The sequence below is a fragment of the Apis florea genome, unplaced genomic scaffold, assembly GCF_048593485.1.
Source record: "Apis florea isolate Af1SG1 unplaced genomic scaffold, ASM4859348v1 contig_3493_pilon, whole genome shotgun sequence".
NCBI classification, from domain to species: Eukaryota; Metazoa; Arthropoda; class Insecta; order Hymenoptera; family Apidae; genus Apis; species Apis florea.
The window spans coordinates 1,239,251-1,256,566 of record NW_028256772.1 but is presented as its reverse complement, the minus strand read 5'-3'; the positions used below and the strand labels follow the sequence as shown (position 1 = coordinate 1,256,566).

The 17,316-nt window shown below is 28.2% G+C and overlaps 5 protein-coding genes across 10 annotated transcripts; 1 reads left to right on the top strand and 4 right to left on the bottom strand.

Moving 5' to 3' along the window:
- Positions 1-62: 62 nt before the first annotated feature.
- Positions 63-2,076, bottom strand: LOC105735390 (uncharacterized). Its single transcript, XM_086912738.1, has 3 exons — positions 603-2,076; positions 456-508; positions 63-398 (listed from the first exon to the last, which is right to left on the bottom strand). Exons 1-3 carry the CDS (start codon positions 618-620, stop codon positions 263-265), a joined length of 207 nt encoding a protein of 68 aa, XP_086768864.1. The 5' UTR covers positions 621-2,076; the 3' UTR covers positions 63-262.
- Positions 2,077-3,641: 1,565 nt separating this feature from the next.
- On the bottom strand, positions 3,642-7,151 carry LOC105735437 (uncharacterized). Of its 2 annotated transcripts, XM_086912733.1 has the most exons (4): positions 6,894-7,151; positions 6,293-6,499; positions 5,861-5,916; positions 3,642-5,766 (listed from the first exon to the last, which is right to left on the bottom strand). In XM_086912733.1, exons 2-4 carry the CDS (start codon positions 6,314-6,316, stop codon positions 4,188-4,190), a joined length of 1,659 nt encoding a protein of 552 aa, XP_086768859.1. In that variant the 5' UTR covers positions 6,317-6,499; positions 6,894-7,151; the 3' UTR covers positions 3,642-4,187. The 2 variants fall into 2 exon arrangements, with proteins under 2 accessions (XP_086768859.1, XP_012342010.2); XM_012486556.3 differs by lacking the exon at positions 6,894-7,151 and having other exon boundaries at positions 6,293-6,506.
- A 547-nt stretch (positions 7,152-7,698) lies between these two features.
- LOC100868574 (uncharacterized) lies at positions 7,699-11,214 on the bottom strand. Its single transcript, XM_003693564.4, has 3 exons — positions 9,949-11,214; positions 8,824-8,882; positions 7,699-8,446 (listed from the first exon to the last, which is right to left on the bottom strand). The coding sequence occupies exons 2-3, from the start codon at positions 8,860-8,862 to the stop codon at positions 8,183-8,185; spliced, it is 303 nt and encodes a 100-aa protein (XP_003693612.1). The 5' UTR covers positions 8,863-8,882; positions 9,949-11,214; the 3' UTR covers positions 7,699-8,182.
- On the bottom strand, positions 10,949-13,116 carry LOC100868918 (palmitoyltransferase ZDHHC3). 5 transcript variants are annotated; one of them, XM_012486417.3, is made up of 8 exons: positions 12,899-13,116; positions 12,530-12,694; positions 12,243-12,400; positions 11,974-12,159; positions 11,759-11,895; positions 11,570-11,654; positions 11,284-11,496; positions 10,949-11,214 (listed from the first exon to the last, which is right to left on the bottom strand). In XM_012486417.3, the coding sequence occupies exons 3-8, from the start codon at positions 12,321-12,323 to the stop codon at positions 11,053-11,055; spliced, it is 864 nt and encodes a 287-aa protein (XP_012341871.1). In that variant the 5' UTR covers positions 12,324-12,400; positions 12,530-12,694; positions 12,899-13,116; the 3' UTR covers positions 10,949-11,052. The 5 variants fall into 5 exon arrangements, with proteins under 5 accessions (XP_012341871.1, XP_086768860.1, XP_086768862.1 ...); XM_086912734.1 differs by having other exon boundaries at positions 12,530-12,566; positions 12,679-13,096; XM_086912736.1 differs by having other exon boundaries at positions 12,530-12,566; positions 12,899-13,002.
- On the top strand, positions 13,072-17,107 carry Vps26 (vacuolar protein sorting 26). The gene is made up of 6 exons (XM_012486418.3): positions 13,072-13,292; positions 13,398-13,541; positions 13,941-14,335; positions 14,489-14,595; positions 14,767-14,978; positions 15,053-17,107. The coding sequence occupies exons 1-6, from the start codon at positions 13,290-13,292 to the stop codon at positions 15,320-15,322; spliced, it is 1,131 nt and encodes a 376-aa protein (XP_012341872.2). The 5' UTR covers positions 13,072-13,289; the 3' UTR covers positions 15,323-17,107.
- The last annotated feature ends 209 nt before the right edge of the window (positions 17,108-17,316 follow it).

Genomic DNA, 17,316 nt, shown 5'->3' with positions numbered 1-17,316 from the left:
AATTGGTCGCAAGGAAATTTGTGAATTCGTAGTTTTAACGATTCTTCTAATTTTTAATTCAATTTTAATTTTAGAGAAAATAGATTTATTCTTTAAATAAACTCGTTACACAAAATATATTGGTAAAACATCTTTTTGAGAGAATCTACTATTATACATATTTGAATACTTTTTCTACTAACTATATTCGTTGGGTTGAATTTTATACTATGCACTATGTTATATATATATATATATTATTTACTTATAATTAAAATTATTTCTAATAAATTTCATATTTATCGTCCTCCTCGAAATCTTCCTTCTTATCTTCGTGATAATGCGGAATTATTTTGTAAATCGTGTGCACGTGCTTCACGTTCTTCACCCGATAGGGAACATGGATAATCACCTTCTTCCTGAAAATATATCGAAATTAATATACAACTAAAAAACCACAACATTCAGGTACTCACGATTCGATTGGTTGTTGTAGCAGCAAGAGCAACGCCAATAAAGCAATAGCATACTAAAAAAAAAAAAAAAAAAAAAAAAAAATGAGAAAAGAAAAATAAATATTTTGGAATAAAATTTGTCTTGGAGTAAAATCTACCATCCCTCACCAAAAATGTTCCTTTCATTCTGGACAAATGAGAAAATTTAACTACTTTGCCAAAGCAAAGATATTTTAACCGCTTTGAGAAACGGACAATCTCTGCTCGCGATCGGTACAAATCTAAGGTTTATATACATGCAGCTGAAATTAGCGAGGCGAATCGTCTCCATAAAATGTTCTGAGAAACTCCGCCCAACGCGCAAGGATCCTGGTAACGCTGTGTGCTTTCTTTTCACTTTTCTGCTTTTCACCAAACAATCATCAACATCTCGTGTTTGCGCTTGTTATCATGCGAGACATGCGTGAGAATTTCTACTGTACCGAGTAATCGATCGTCTGGCGTTCGTCTGGCACGCGATGCACGCCATTATGCCCGAGGAGTTGGCACTCGACGTGTTACGATACCTGTCATCGATCCAATTTTCTATTAAAATATCAATTTAGAAATCCTGTAATTTCTTACGGTTTTTGTTTATTTTTAACTGTCGTTATTACAAATAATTAATAACGAATAAAATAACAAATATATCGAAAAAGTAAAACTAGTCGTTTTCGTAATTACGTTTTTATTAAAAAAAATTCTTGTATAATTGGTTTAATAGAAATATGAATCTTTGCAATTGTTCAAAATTCACTGTTCAATTTTAGTGTATTTTATAATTAATGATAAATGTAAAAGTTATAAACGAAGAAATTATGCTCATTCATATTTTACGTTTGGATTAATTTTTCGAACTAATAATCGATTGCAAATTGATTGATTCGTTCAAGATTCATTCTATCTTTTTTATTAAATATTGAAATAATTTTTAAGAAATTTTTAAAAAAATCTTTTATTAGTTTTAGGTAAAAAACTTTCAAACATGAAAATAAAATTAAGATTCTGAACAAGTTTTATTTCTGATTTTTAATTTAACAACCAAGAATTCTCGTTTTTATTAGGATAGAATCTTTGTATTTCAATTATCTAAAAAAAAAATCTCTTCTTAATTTTTAAAAGATTTTTCGGTCGAATTAAGTTTAGTAAAAATAATAAATTAATTAAATTCAATAAAATCTTGATCCTGATGACGATATTCATTAATAACATTCAAACATCAGTTAAATATTTTCTAATTTACGTAATCACCATTATTAATATTAAAATTATATTTTTTCCGATAGTACTTTAAAATTTAACGATTTCACTTATTGTTTAGTATTCTTTTTATTAAAGTATAATAATTAATTGAAAGTTAATTGTGAAAGATCAATAAATAATTTATTTTTCTTCCCGTCACTTCTAATTATTTTGATATATTTTATAATTTTCTTATAATTACATCGTGTTTTAAAAAAGTCAAATAACTATCGATTTATTTCGCAAACAAGAAATCGCTCTTCGAGAAGAGTTTCTAACCGCGCACAAGTGATCGAAGAAACTGCATTCAGGAAACGGAGGAATCTACGATACTTCCTCGAGATGCATCCAACCGAGAATTGTTCGATTCGTGGCACGCATGCATTTTTATTTAATGAAAGAAGATCATTAACGGGATTGGAAGCAACCGGGAGAACTTATTTCAAATCCAAAAACAATTCTAACTAGTTCATTATCGAGTATCTTAATTGACTGAATTTGTTTCTTCTGTTGTTTAAATCACTAATTAAAACTATCTTTAATTGCAATATATCATAAGAGAAAATATTGATAAAAATTTTTTCTTATTTTCTTATTATTATTACAGAATTGGCTGCTACTGAAATATTCAATAAAAGATTAACATATGAAATGTTATAAAATATAATATAAATCTTTCAACAAAATTGGCTGCTTAACTTGTAAATTTATCTTTTATTGATGTAATAAGTGAGAGATTAACGCTGATAAACTTCGGTAATTTCGATTTTTTAAACGGAATAAAGAGTAAATTGTAATCATAAATAAAAACCTTTTTAAAAGTGAAAAAGTTTCGTAAAAATGATAAATCGCACATTCTATTAATTATGTATATGAGTGAAACGATTAATACATAAATCGAATAGCGTTTAATTATATTTTTATATTTCACGATTCTTGGCGTAAATGTATCAACCTTATCTTGCATTCGGATCACTTCGAATCAAACGAGTCACGAGATATAGGCATTACCGATAATCAATTTTCTAATCTTTCTTAAAGAGAGATAGTATTTAAAAAAAATATTTGTATAAATAATCGAGAAATTTATATCGCGTGTTGAAATTGCATGAAATAATTTTAATCGTTTTAATGAAGAAAGTAATTTTGAAGAATGTGGCGATTGATCGTTCCATCAAGATCGAATCAGACAAAAAAAAAAAAAAGAAAAAGAAAAACAACTTCGCTTTCCATCCATGTGTAATCCTATTATGAACATGTCACGCATAAGTTACTCTTTTAATACAATTGTATTATAGTTAGACCGTGAAAAAATGGATTATCAAAGCTATTAAGAAAGTTTTAAACGCGTTTTAATCAATTTACATATGCATCTGGGCAATTAATAGTGAAAATTGTCCGTGAAATAGAAAGTAAAAGATAAAAAAAAAAAAAAAACCAAGTGTTCACTTTTACATGATGCATAATTGAATTATGAGATATTTAGAATATTAATCGAGTGTGAAATAATCGAGTTAAAAAAGAAAAATTTATGAATTGTGAGAAATAATTAATGAATTTTTTAATCTACGCATAATCACACATAAATTTCGATCGTTTTTTTTTTTTTTTTTTTTTTTTTTAGAATCATTCTGATTAATTCATTTCTAGAATAGATTGATTTTCTCAAAGTTTAACCTTTTTATAAATTTTACACGCTTCTAGAGAGATTTCAAATTAAACGGATCCACTGTTTAAAATAATCAGAGCATGTTAATTTATCATGTTCAATATTTCAAGAGCTTCACGTTCCAAATAAATCTACAATCAGCAAAAATGTTATTCTAACAGTTTATATTGAGCAAATTATAATTTACGGTTAATACTCTGTATTTAAAAAATACAACAGTTTCTCCGGATAAGTAATAAAAACAATTATCAAATCAATTATTTTTGATAAAATTTTATTTTAACAAAAATATTTTTGCTCTATCTAATTCTTGAATATTGTAATTGTAATTGTAATTGTTCACAATAAATGGCGCCAATTCTTTACTTTTATTTTAATATGTAAATTGACATTTTTATCTATTTCGCTATTCATATGTTAACATTATACCAAATAATCTTAAAAAGTAACTCGCACTAAATATGTTATTAACCGAAGAATCATAACAAAATCAACAAACAATATAGCAAATTAACAAAGAAGAGTAAATCTAAATAAAAATTCTAGAAGATCACACTAAAGATTAAGACTGTTTGTTTAAAAAATATTTTTAATGCATCATTCTGAACGGACTCGCAACGACTTCAGCATCAAAGCATGTTTTGCGATCCATTTCTCGACGCTGCTCCCCTGAATTATTTATATTCGACTCGACTCCACATTGTTCGTCGATCTCGTGCTTTTGTTTTCCATTTCTTTTTCCAAATAACACCCTTGCTTCTTTATCGCGACTGTTCCTCGTGAATAATTCATCGCGATCATCATTAGACTTCCGGGACGCCTCTGAAAAACGCATCACCGTTGCGTTTGTTTCTTTCTCGAGAACCTCTATGACTCTGTTTGTTCGCCGGCTCTATTGCCTCTTTCGATCGCAGATTTACGCCTCGAAGCACTCTCCAATGACTATCGACGGGTTTAGATACGACGGGATCCATTTCTGTTGATTTGAATTCCCCGCCATCGCCGTTCTTCTTAATGGCGGGTTCCACGCTTCCGTCTAGGTTAAGGTATCTCATGTTCTTGCTCGCGAATTTGATGCTGTATCTTGGACTCGTTGATTCGTTGGAATCGTTGTACGATTGAACTTGTCGATTGATCGAAGTTTCAGAGATTCGAGGATTCGAGAATATTTGGTCGCTTGAGAATGATTCGAGCGGAGCGATCGGAGTGTTCGTGTAAGAAATTTGCTCGAAGAACGACGCATTTATGGGATGGTGAATTTGTTGGAAATCGACGGTCAACAGTTTGGAATCGTCTTCGCTGTTGGAATCATTCACGGACGAATGGAATGGATACGATTCTTGATAACCATTCGATCGAAGATTATTATCTTTCGTTTTATTTATTTCACCGGCCTGTTTCAAACGAGAAATATGATTGATATTGTTTTTCGTTATGAAAAACGGATTCCTCTTGTGATGTCTGACTTTTTGGATACCGTCCACGTTACCGTGTTTAAAACTCAGCTTATACGTCCTCAAACTGTGCTTCCCTGCGGAATTAGCTTTAGCTTTCTGGCCAAAATTATTCGTCGGTTTCAAAACTTGGCCCACGTTGTTACTGGAGGATAACAAACTGTCCGACGAGATTGAATGAACGTCGCCGTGTTGATCGTACGATTTCAACAGTTCGTGGTTGGACAAAGAAAGAGGCTCGTGATCGATGGTGGAAATTTCGGGATGTTCTGTCAACTCGCTGGGCGGAAGGATATTTTTCTCGAACGTCGACTGGATCTCTGTGATCGGCGAATGCGATATCAATCGTATCACCAGGTGTTTCGAGTTAAGCGGTTCCAAAAGTCGAATGTACACTTTGTCGCCCACTCCTGGGAAATGGAACGGTCCAACGAATGGGCCCAACGCTTTCGAGGGATTGATTATTTTGTGAATCACGTCAACGATCGAGTCGAAGATGTTTTTGCTCTTGCTCACTCGGTATATGGGCTCGATTCGAATCGATCCATCCTCGAAAGCTGCCGCAGGTCCTTGTATGGTTTCGAATTGTTGATTTTCCACGTAATTCTCGTTAATATCGTACGATCTCGTTTTGGCGGCCGAATGCTGGAGCTGTCTTCGACGTCGGTTCACTTTGTATCGATTCAACGGATACGATCGCGGTTGAATCGAGTGAGTCGGATGAATCCTTAAGATTTTCTTGGTTGCGCCTCTCGTTTGCAACGCGAGTTTGTGCACGTTTGGTGTATTAGAGTATGTTTCGTGCTGATTGAACAATTTTTCTGGTTCTGTTTCCGGTTGGAGAGTGGTGAACGTTATCTCGCTGATGTTGAAATTTGTATTATTTACGGGCTCGAGTTGTAGCAAGTGGGCCTTCGAGTCTTGTCTCCTATGTTTAAAATAAAATTTTGTATTATTTACTTATTTTTTTTTTTTTTTTTTTGATTTTAAATCGTCATTAAAAATTTTTAAAGGAAACGTACCTTTCAGAATGCACGGTTTCTACACCGAGGAATGTTGATATAAATGCGGCACAAATCTGTAATCATGAAAAGAGAATAAAAATCCTCGTTAGCCTCGCATTTTCCAATGTTAAATACAATATCCTTGAGATATTACTAATTTTCCTTCCAATTAAGAGAAAAGAAAGAAAAGAAAGATAAGATGAAACGAAATCATATTAAACTGTTTAAATATACAATCACGAGTTTACATTATCCAACTAACATTCTTTCATCACAATCGACACAGAGTGTCAAAAAATCATCTTCATTTGCGATCTTCTTCTTTCCAAATATTCGTCATCGATCTACGTATTTTTACTTTCGACTTCTTTCCAAAAATATTCGAACAAACATATATCACAATGATCTTCGTTTCGTCGTTTCACCACGTCGTGTAAACAATTCACTCACCGTGATCACACACGCGATCCTCATCTCGCTGATCGTACTACGTCCAACTAGATCCTACACTTCACCGATCCTACTATGGAGACATCTATCCATTGGCAACGTCTTTTAAAGCTTCCCTCTTTCCAAAGAGGCACTTGTACGGCAACTGTTTAAACTGGACTTGACAACATTGTTTTGCCCGGCTACTGCAAGAGTCGACGATTTTCTCTTGAATAAAACAAGAAAAAAGAAGAAGAGGAAAATATAGAGATACCGACTGATCTTAGAGATTTGTTTCGCGTCGAATCACCGGGAATTGGTGCACATCACGCTATCACTTCCTCTCGGCTCATATAATGCATATATGCAATTTAGAATCAGGAAGCGTCGGACGAAATTTAATATTGATAATTTGTAAATTAGGTAATTAGATTTATTGAATGAATCAAAGGATCGACGTACTTAAAAAGAAAAGAAAGCTGATAAAGATACGTTGAAAATTTCTTTTGCATTAAAATCATGTTCTAACTTTTGATTGAAAAAAATAACAAACGTTTTACAAATTTAATCGTTTTTGAACTTTTAACAAAAAGCGTGAAAATACTTCTAAACGTCTACTTACTATTTTTTGAAAAAATTTCGTTTCTCCGATTTCTCTATAAACACGTGTTACCATGCATTATAAAAATAAATTATTGAGAATCGAAGATTCTTGCAAGTTTATCCAACAGTTTCCTAGATGAAAAAAATTTTCCTTTTATAAGAATAAACGGAACAAAAATTATTTTATTATAAAAAAAAATGTGCGGACGAACGTTTAAGTATAACGTTTTTAACGTTAAAAGGCTATGGCCAATGCAAACGCACTATTAAAAAATATATCTTTTCCTTTCATTTATACATATATATACACATCGAGGATCATAAATCGCCTCTTGATTTCCACCACTAAACGCGGCAATCTCAACGAAAGTGAATTTTCCTATTCGAAGCTACTTTAATTAGAGGAACGAAATGGCCATCGAGATTTTCTATTTAAGTATATAATCATCGTCATTGATTTCTTATCCGAAAAACGATGAAGAACTCCGAACTCCCAAACAGAGTTACACGCTTATTCCAAGATATACTTGTTCGCGTTGTCAATTAATTGATGTGAAACGAAAGTAATGTACTCGACTCGGCCAAGATATCAGCGTCATGATAACCATAAACGGTGATAAGTCGAACGAGTGGAAGCTATTAAAAGGTTCAATAAAAACACGTCAATGTGTAAATGATAATTGAAAGTGGTAGGTAAAAAGTTGAAACTGTGGAATCGTATGCGGGAAAATCTTGTTCTAATAAGAAAGTAATCAGTCTGGGATAAGTGTTCCCTATAACGTCTCTATAAAAATAAAGATTGGAAAATTATGGAGTGTATAATATACAGGCTATCTTTTTTATTGCGAAACGAATTGTGCATTCTACATGTCTCTAAATCACTCTGGAACATGCGATGTGATACATAATTAATATGTGCGTTTGTACAAAGTTTGATTTATAATTAATTTGTTTTTTAATTATTGAAAGTTCAGGTGTAATACATATAAAAAATACCGTTTCGTAATATTTCTATATGTGTGTGTGTGTGTGTGTGCACAAATAGTAGAAGAGTTCGTTGTTAAATTTTTTCTAATTAGTACAATTTTAATTGCTATTTGTCCCGGAGAGCAATTACATTTTTCAAAATTTCTCTGTTATTCCTACATATTGGAGAAAATCTAATCGATAAATTTGGTCATTTTAACTGAATAATAAATAATAACATTTATAACAATGCGTAATACAATTGATTAAGTGGTGTGAAACTTTATTGTAAGTGAAGTACTAAGATACTTCACGCAAAACTCGTAAATCCTATAAATTCATCTAATTGTAATTAAAACGACGCTTTCCATCGAAACGAAAACCGTAAGCGGCGCTGTTCGGTGCGCCAACTAGAGCAGGGTTCTTGTACTGATGAAAGGAGCCGTGTAGATGCGGAGGCCTTACTGCGTTCTGTTCCTGATCCTGTGATCCCTTTAGATAGAATGCCTCGAATTGACCCTCTGGTAGCAGAATATCCTTAAGCGATTTGTCATTTGGATCGTAAGCCATTCCAATTGTGATCAAAGAAATTAAAAGGAAAATACACTGGAATTGTAAAAATAATTTTAGGTTATGATACATGATACAATTGATTGATTGATTGAATTGATGAACTTATACCTCGATAATAATTTCCAAGATTAGGAAAAAGAATCCTAATATTATGAAGATCAAGTTAATAAGAACAAGTTGTTATTCATATGATGACTCGATGATGACTTTCAAATGACCTTTCACGATTTTAATGTCTCATAGTGATTTTTTAAATTACGTGATGTAATTTTGATTTTTAATAATATTTTAATAATATTTTTATAATATTATATAGTAACATATATTAACATTTTTCAATCTTACGTTTTTAAAATTGAAAATATATAAAATGATAAAAGAAAACGTAAGTATTTAATGTAAATACATACCATGAAGATGAAAGAATTTACTGCCATACTTCGATCCATATTCAAAATTGATCGAAGCGCTGTAATTATGAAAAATATTATAAATTTGCGTAAAATAAAAGATACATATTAATTATATGATTATATATTAATTATATAATTAATTATATCATAAATAAATGGGAAATGCGAATATCATAAATCACATAATTAAAGATATTTAAAATAATTCGATTCGTATAGTTGAGATATAAATTAGCCAAATAAATATTATGATACAATAAGTATTTTGGAGAAGAGAATGTAAAGATTTGTAATTTTAATTACTAGTCAACCAATTTCAATTTATTTATTTATTTATATCAAAATAAGCGAGAGTTATTTATTCAAAATATTATTTTCTATAGAAATTAAATATGATTAATCAATCCAATATACAATTTTGATATAAATTATAAATGCAATTTGTGATATTATATGTATATTTCATTAATGATAAATAATAATTGGAAAAATTTCTAATAGATTTTTTCATTAAGCTAAATAATATTCTGATTTGAAGATATATATTTTCTATTTATCTTTCCCTTGATCACTTGATGAAGAAAAAGAGTAATCAGTCATGAGTCATGAATTTATTTGCTGTTAATTTCGCGAGCACGCAACAGGTTTGTGTTTTTTCTTCTTACATTTGTTCATTCGTTTTTTTTTTTCAATGTACATACAATTAAAAATATTTGATTAAAAAATTTAATCAAAATTCATTTAATAAAAATATTTAAAAATTTTTATTGAATTTTTCTTTTTTTTTGAAAAATTTTCTTTTTAATATTTACACAATTAGAATGAAGAAAATTATTGAAAGGATAAAAATTATCTAGACAAAAAATGGAAATATATATATATATATATATATAAAATAGATAACTTAATTAAATTCAATAAACTTCATTAATTGAATTAAACTAAACATAATTAATTACCAATTTCACTTTCATTTTTATTCAATGATTAAAGCTGGAAAAAATAAAACGATCACGTCAATTCTATATTGAATTTAAATCGCTTAAATATTAACTATATTATAAAAAAGTTCTTTATCATAAAAAGATTGCTAAACTACAAGTTTTCATGATCAAAACTTACCAAACGTAGTCGTAGCAAAAGTGAAAGCCACTCCGGCAATCGCACACAACAGTATAGAAAGACGTTTTCTTTACTTGCACACATTTAACGACCTTGCAACTACCTAGCGCCCCCACCCTGAAGACCAAGAGCACATTTGAGATTTATAGAAACGGAAATTAACGAAATTAGAAAATATGCAATCTTGAATTTCACCAGCGTTGAACGTATTTTACATAAATCAATTGTTTAAAATAGAAAAGATTAAAGAAATATATTAAAGAAAAGTTTTTTTACTGTTCGTAAAGGCGAACAAAGACAATATTGGTAAATGTAAAAAAGTGTATTTGTACAAAGTGTACAAAAAATCAGGTATCGTCGTAGGAATACAATATTGAAGAATAAGAAAATGTAATTACGATATGCTTAAATTTAAAAAAAATTGTATACTATAAACAGTTATTACTGTCACATATCACCAAATTTGATCGAAACATTGTAAGTTGATAATTAATATATTAATATATTAATATATTAAAAAAAAAACAAATAAACTAAATCGTTCGTAAATGTATTACGCTATTATCACAATGTGCAATATATATGTTCTCTAATACAGTGCAAAAAATCAGTTTCATTAATTCTTTGAATTTTTTAAAATTCGCGAATAAACTAATGTCATGTACATATATTCAATCACATATAATACAATCGCATAGTTTCATTGTATATTAATTTCTACGATGTAATGTGTATATTAATACAATAAACAAATTTCAGTTTACGAGTCTAGTTTAGTGTCGATATTATCATAGATAAAAATTAGCTCAGCGTTGTCATTACCGCAATATAATAATTTCAATATTTTAGCACAAGAAGCTTTACAAGACACATACTATATCGTATGCTTATAAATTTACATACTTTAACTATAATATATTTATACTACATATAATGTAGTACATTATAAGTAAGTCTTTAAAAAATGGTCGCAATAAAATAAGAATGTTAGGTAACAATATAAGATTACAAATATTCTATTCACTTGTACATGATACGTCATAATTATTTTATATTTAAAAATATTAAATATCCCTGGGAATCAACCATAAACCGTAATACATATTATACGGAATATAAATAAGAATCTTGCTTTGTTTTTCCTTTTGGAGGAGAAGTAAACGGCGAAAACCAAGCAATGGAAAATCTTCCAAATACAGCTTGAATAGATTTCCATCTACTATTACGAACCCATCTGGCTTCTTCCTTTTTAAGTTGTTCAATACCCTACAAAAAAAATAACAAATAAATATCTATTTGAAAATATAGAAATTTTTTTAAATAATGTATGCATACAGTTTCATCATTCCAAATTGCTTGTAATTGCGTTCCTAACATTACAACTGTAAAAATGGCAAATAGGAGGGCTTCAAAAGCCAAAAAAAGTAATAATACCACTGTTGCAGGTGGACTAAATGTAGAACATTCTTTCCATTCCTGTCTTACACATGTAGCAAATTGTTGTATACATAAGAATAAAGAATGCAATGACATTCCTGCTATATAGAACTAAAATAAATTATATAAATATTAAATTATATAATAATATTTTGAATTTGCATATATTTATAGTAAGACTCACAGTAAAAAGTACAAAATATTTTTGATTATTTTCTCCAACACAATTATTAACCCATGGACAATGATGATCCATTTTTCTAATACATCTACAAATAAAAGATTCAAATATTTATCATTATTTATTTTTTTATATATTATATACATTATATAAAAATTAAGATATTCAAAATTATACATAAACTTCCTTTACCTTTGGCAAACAGAACAATGGTGTGCCCTATCAGGTTTAATAGAACAACATTTAGGACATTTAAAAATGACTTGTCCATCTCTAAATCCCATTTGTTCTATCATTTCCTTTGTAGCATTTCCTTTTAGAACAGCACCCTATATTTTTTTTATTAAGTTATTAATATATATTAAATATATTAATTATACATATTTCAAAATATAATTTTTGCTTACAGGATCTGTAAACATTGTCTTTAAATGAGATGCAAATGCTAAAAAAGCTAATGACTGAAATATTGCAGTGTTTAAACTAGAGTATAAAGTATTTATTGTAGGAATAAGAATAACAGCCATTACTACAAATTCTGCATAAATTATTAATAACCATGTTAAAACTGCACATATAATTCCACATATATCCTATAATAAAAAAAAACAAAAAATATTTAAATTATATTGTAATAAAAAATATTTAAATTAAATAACAAAATAATTATACATACTTTTATACACCATAATCTTCCACCATAGCATTTGTTATGAACATCTTTTTCTCTATGAAATGACATGTAATCATAATCCATGATTTACTACTAGATTCTTAACTATTAATCATATGAAGAAATTTCAATATTGTTTATCAACATAATTATGGTTTTTGCTTGAAATAAAAATTAACGCAATTATTAATAAAATTTCATTATATATTTTATTCATAATATATTATAAAAAAATTATTATAAGAATATAAGAAAACAAATTTATAGTATGAAATAACACAGAATCTAACCTCATACACAACTATTTTCACATTTTTCTTCACATCTCTATAATAATTGAATAATCCACATCAACTTTTACTTTAATTTTTCCCATTATGATATATTCAATATGCTTATGATGAATAGTGAATGTGGAAATTGATTTTTTTGTCCTCACCTCTTACTCAATTAGCCTAAGCAAGGTACATTGACTAATTATGTTGTTATTACTAAAAAATTTCTTTTAAATATCCAGTAATTATTTCTTTATATCGATTCAAATTTAGGCTAAAGTAAATGATTTGAAAATGGAATTTAAACATGTTATCACGTGTAGATTAATGTAGTTTGATGTTTGAACGTCACCGATTCGCCATTGAACAATATTACGAACGCACCTGACATTCAAATGAACAGATGTTTTCAAGGGAGATATTTGTAACATAAATGTATCATATTATCCAATTAATATCGAGAAATGTTAAAAGACAATAAAGATGGATATAAATAATACTAGATACTACCGGTTTTAATGTTACTGTATCTTATATGCGACTGGAAGTTTGACAGTACATGATAAGGGTGGGGGCCACAGTGCGCAGCCATATTGGCTACTTGTGACTTTTGGGAGGAAGCGAGCAAAAAATAATACAACTTTTCTCATTTCTACGTGAAAAAATGTTGCCTTCAAGGATTTTTCATTGATTTCACACGTTGGTCTTGTTAGCGCATATATTATTATAATAGAACGTGTGATCATTTTTACAAGCTCAACTTTTTTTACGAAAAATGGTATGTTACTTTTTGATTAATAAATTCTTCGTCTTGGAAACACTTTAATCATTCATTATGAAATTTGACAATTTCTCTAACGTTACTCTTTTATTTTTTTCGTAGAGTTTCTTTGGGTTTGGTCAATCGGCTGATATAGAAATTACTTTGGATGATGCAGAAACCAGAAAGACTGCAGACATTAAATCTGAAGATGGTAAAAAAGAGCGCCACTTGTTATATTATGACGGTGAAACCGTTTCTGGAAAGGTAAAAACATTTTTTTAAATGAATAGACATCAATAATATAAAAGAAATATTAGTATAGAATGTTACTCATAACCTATGATGAGTATTCGAAAACTACAATTAAGTAAGCGTAAAAAACAAATACTTAATTTTATCTTATTATGCATTAATAATTTTTATTAATATTATAATCTTCTAATTTATTTATGTTCATGTATTTTTAAATATATATATTTGATTTAATATTGCAAAATAATTTAATATCTTTAAATAAATATACTTATCTTAATTTGATATCATAATTTGATAAATTCAAATCATAGAACAGAATATATATAATAATGATATTCTTTTATTGAAACATTATTTCTAATATATAATTTTATATATTAAATACAGTTAATAAAATTAATATTGCAGATTAATATTAGTCTTAGGAAAGCTGGTAAATTAGAACATCAAGGTGTAAAAGTAGAATTTATTGGACAAATTGAATTATATTATGATAGAGGAAATCATCATGAATTCACAAGCCTAGTTAAAGAATTAGCTAGGCCAGGAGAATTAACTCATAATACAGTATATACTTTTGAATTTGCAAATGTAGAAAAGTCATTTGAAAGTTATACAGGATCTAATGTACGATTGAGATATTTTCTCAAAGTTACAATTGTTCGAAGACTTAGTGATATTGTTAAAGAACTTGAATTAGTTGTGCATACTCTTAGTTCCTATCCAGATATGAATAATCCTATTAAAATGGAAGTTGGAATTGAAGACTGTTTGCATATTGAATTTGAGTATAACAAAAGCAAGTAAGTTATTGTGAAATGAAAAATTTAATTGATATAATATATATTATATCAATATATATTATATGTTTATAGATTTATATTTATTATTAGTATTTATATTTATCAAAAGTATTGAATTTAGAAAGATTAAAATTTTTATTTTTATATTTTCAGATATCACTTAAAAGATGTTATTGTTGGAAAAATATATTTTCTTTTGGTTAGAATAAAAATCAAACATATGGAAATTGCCATAATAAAACGGGAAACTACTGGTTCTGGTATTGTATAATAACAAATTTTTTTCTTTTTTCATAAAAATAGTTATAATAATATTGTTTGGACTGTTATGATTTTAATATCTTTTTTTGGAGAAAATCTTTTATTTTTTAAGTATTTGCTTTATGCTATATAACTTATACTATAGTTATAAATAGAATATATATTTGCAGGTCCACATACATTCACAGAAAATGAAACTATAGCAAAATATGAAATAATGGATGGAGCACCTGTCCGAGGCGAATCTATCCCTATAAGAGTATTTTTAGCAGGGTATGATTTAACACCTACAATGCGTGATATCAATAAAAAATTCAGTGTTAGATATTATCTTAATTTAGTTCTTATGGATGAAGAAGATCGTAGATACTTTAAACAACAAGTAAGTTAAAAAAATATATTCATAATTTACTAATTTTTTATTAAAAATACTTTTTACAATAAAATTATCTTTAGGAAATAACGTTATGGAGAAAAGGTGAAAAAAGTAGAAAATCTCAAACTGCTTCACCACATATGCCATCACACTTAGTATCGGCAGAAACGGGATTTCCACAAGGAGCTGCTCAAAATGGTCCACCATCTGTATCTCCACCAGTTCAACAAGGACAATTGCCATCTAGTAATATTACCAATGTAGAGGATGCACAAGCACCTATAGAAAGCATGACACGTGAAGAAGGAGATGGTGAAGGTGCAAAAGAAGTTAATTCTGAAAGTAACTGAATTTTTGCATATAAAACAGTTACTGAAGTCAATGGAAGTTTTACTAATTCAAAGAATAAGTAATAACTTCACACAGAACTAGTAGTTTTAAATGGAACTTCTCTTGTATTGTAAAGAGAGATTGAATTTTAGGAATTATGAAAAATTGAAACATCTGCAAATAAAGTTGTAAATATTTTGGATACCTATAAATAATGCGGATGATTAAATTGATAGAGTAGCCAATTATCGATCAAAATTTCAAATTACTGAGATCTATAAATAACATATTACGGTGTCTAATGAGACAGACTTGAAATAATTAAACAGAAAAAAATAATATAAAAAAAAAATAATTCAACTATATAAAATGGATATTCATAAATGGACAATTTAATAACTGAATATTAATCAGTGGTATATTCTTGAACAGCATCTGAATGTTACAGTGTTCAGAATATTTTATACAACCATATTATGTGTTATATTCTTAAAGATCTTTATCAAAATCTTTTGTGTTATATTATTAGATCTCTCAAATGACTAATTTGTCATATGAGAGTTTTATAAATCTGAAATGAATATACATATACTCACAATGGCTGCCCTATTTTAATCCATTCAGCTAGTCTGCAACTGATATGATAAAGGCACAGGGAGATACGCTTTTATATATAATAAAAACTATTATCAAAATAATTTTTGGGAAAATGTGATTTTTTCAATAAAAAGTTTTTATTGATATTTGCAATAAATATAATTATGAAATATGTTAAGACATATATGCACTTCATATATGATATAAGATCAATAATTCTGTCCCACTAATTAAAATAGTATATTTGTATATACAAATTACTGAATTGTATATGCTAATTAATTTTTTAATAGAATTTTTATGCAGTTTCAAGAATCGTATATAAATCATTGTAAGAAATACATGCCTTAGCATGCTTGTTCAATTTTTAGTATGCCTTTATTAATATAAGAGTGGACTATGATAGATTAAAAAATGGGATGGCCCCACATGTATTTATAAATATATATATACATGTTGCAATATGTGTGTGGATATATACATGCATATATATGATTTTTAATGATAGCAGTAGTTACAGACTGGTTATATATACACACACACAAGTATCCACGTTTATTGTAATAATGAAACGCGTTTAGATAGTACCGTGATTATTACCGCGATGAAAATTATATCCCGATAAATATCTATCGTTTTGTACAATTCTATGTTAACATAGGTTGACCAAGGATCTTGTTCAAAAAAACAAAAAAAAGTAGTCAACCGTGTATATTTCAAGAATTTTGTTTTATGTAAATTAAAATTTTCATATTTCACGCCTTTGTTATTTGTTGACAAGAAAGATATATGTGTAAAAGAAAGAAAGCAAAACTATTTGTGAATTATTTGACATGTCAAATATTGTATATACATATACATATTGTCATACGATATAAAACTAGCTGCATATTTTAATGCCCACATAAATATATTATACATTGCATACAGTGTGCCTTTGTGTGCACGTGTATCGGAAAACATTACTTCGTTTATGCATACACCCTTCCTATCGTTTTATATAAGTCAAGTATCATCAAATTTTTATTCTTACTATTTATAACTTGTTTTTTATCAAAACAAAATTTATTATTGTATAGGTATATTAAGTACAGATTCAACCATGACAAGTAAACTATGGATTTAAGTGCAATTAATTTTATGGCGAATTTATGAAGAATGGAATCAACAAATAGTAACTTAATAGAATTTTATAACGTCGATTAAAATTTCCCTAGTTTTCCAAACCAATTCCCTTCTTTTTTCAATTATCTAAGTTATAAGAAAAATATTTAAAATCGACATGATTAAGTATCTGTATAAAACATAATAAGTTTTAGAAAATAAGAGTAAATATTTTACGTATAAAAAATCATATTAATTAATTAAAAGAATTCATTATTTTTTTTCTTTAATAGAATATAAATCTATGTTTTAC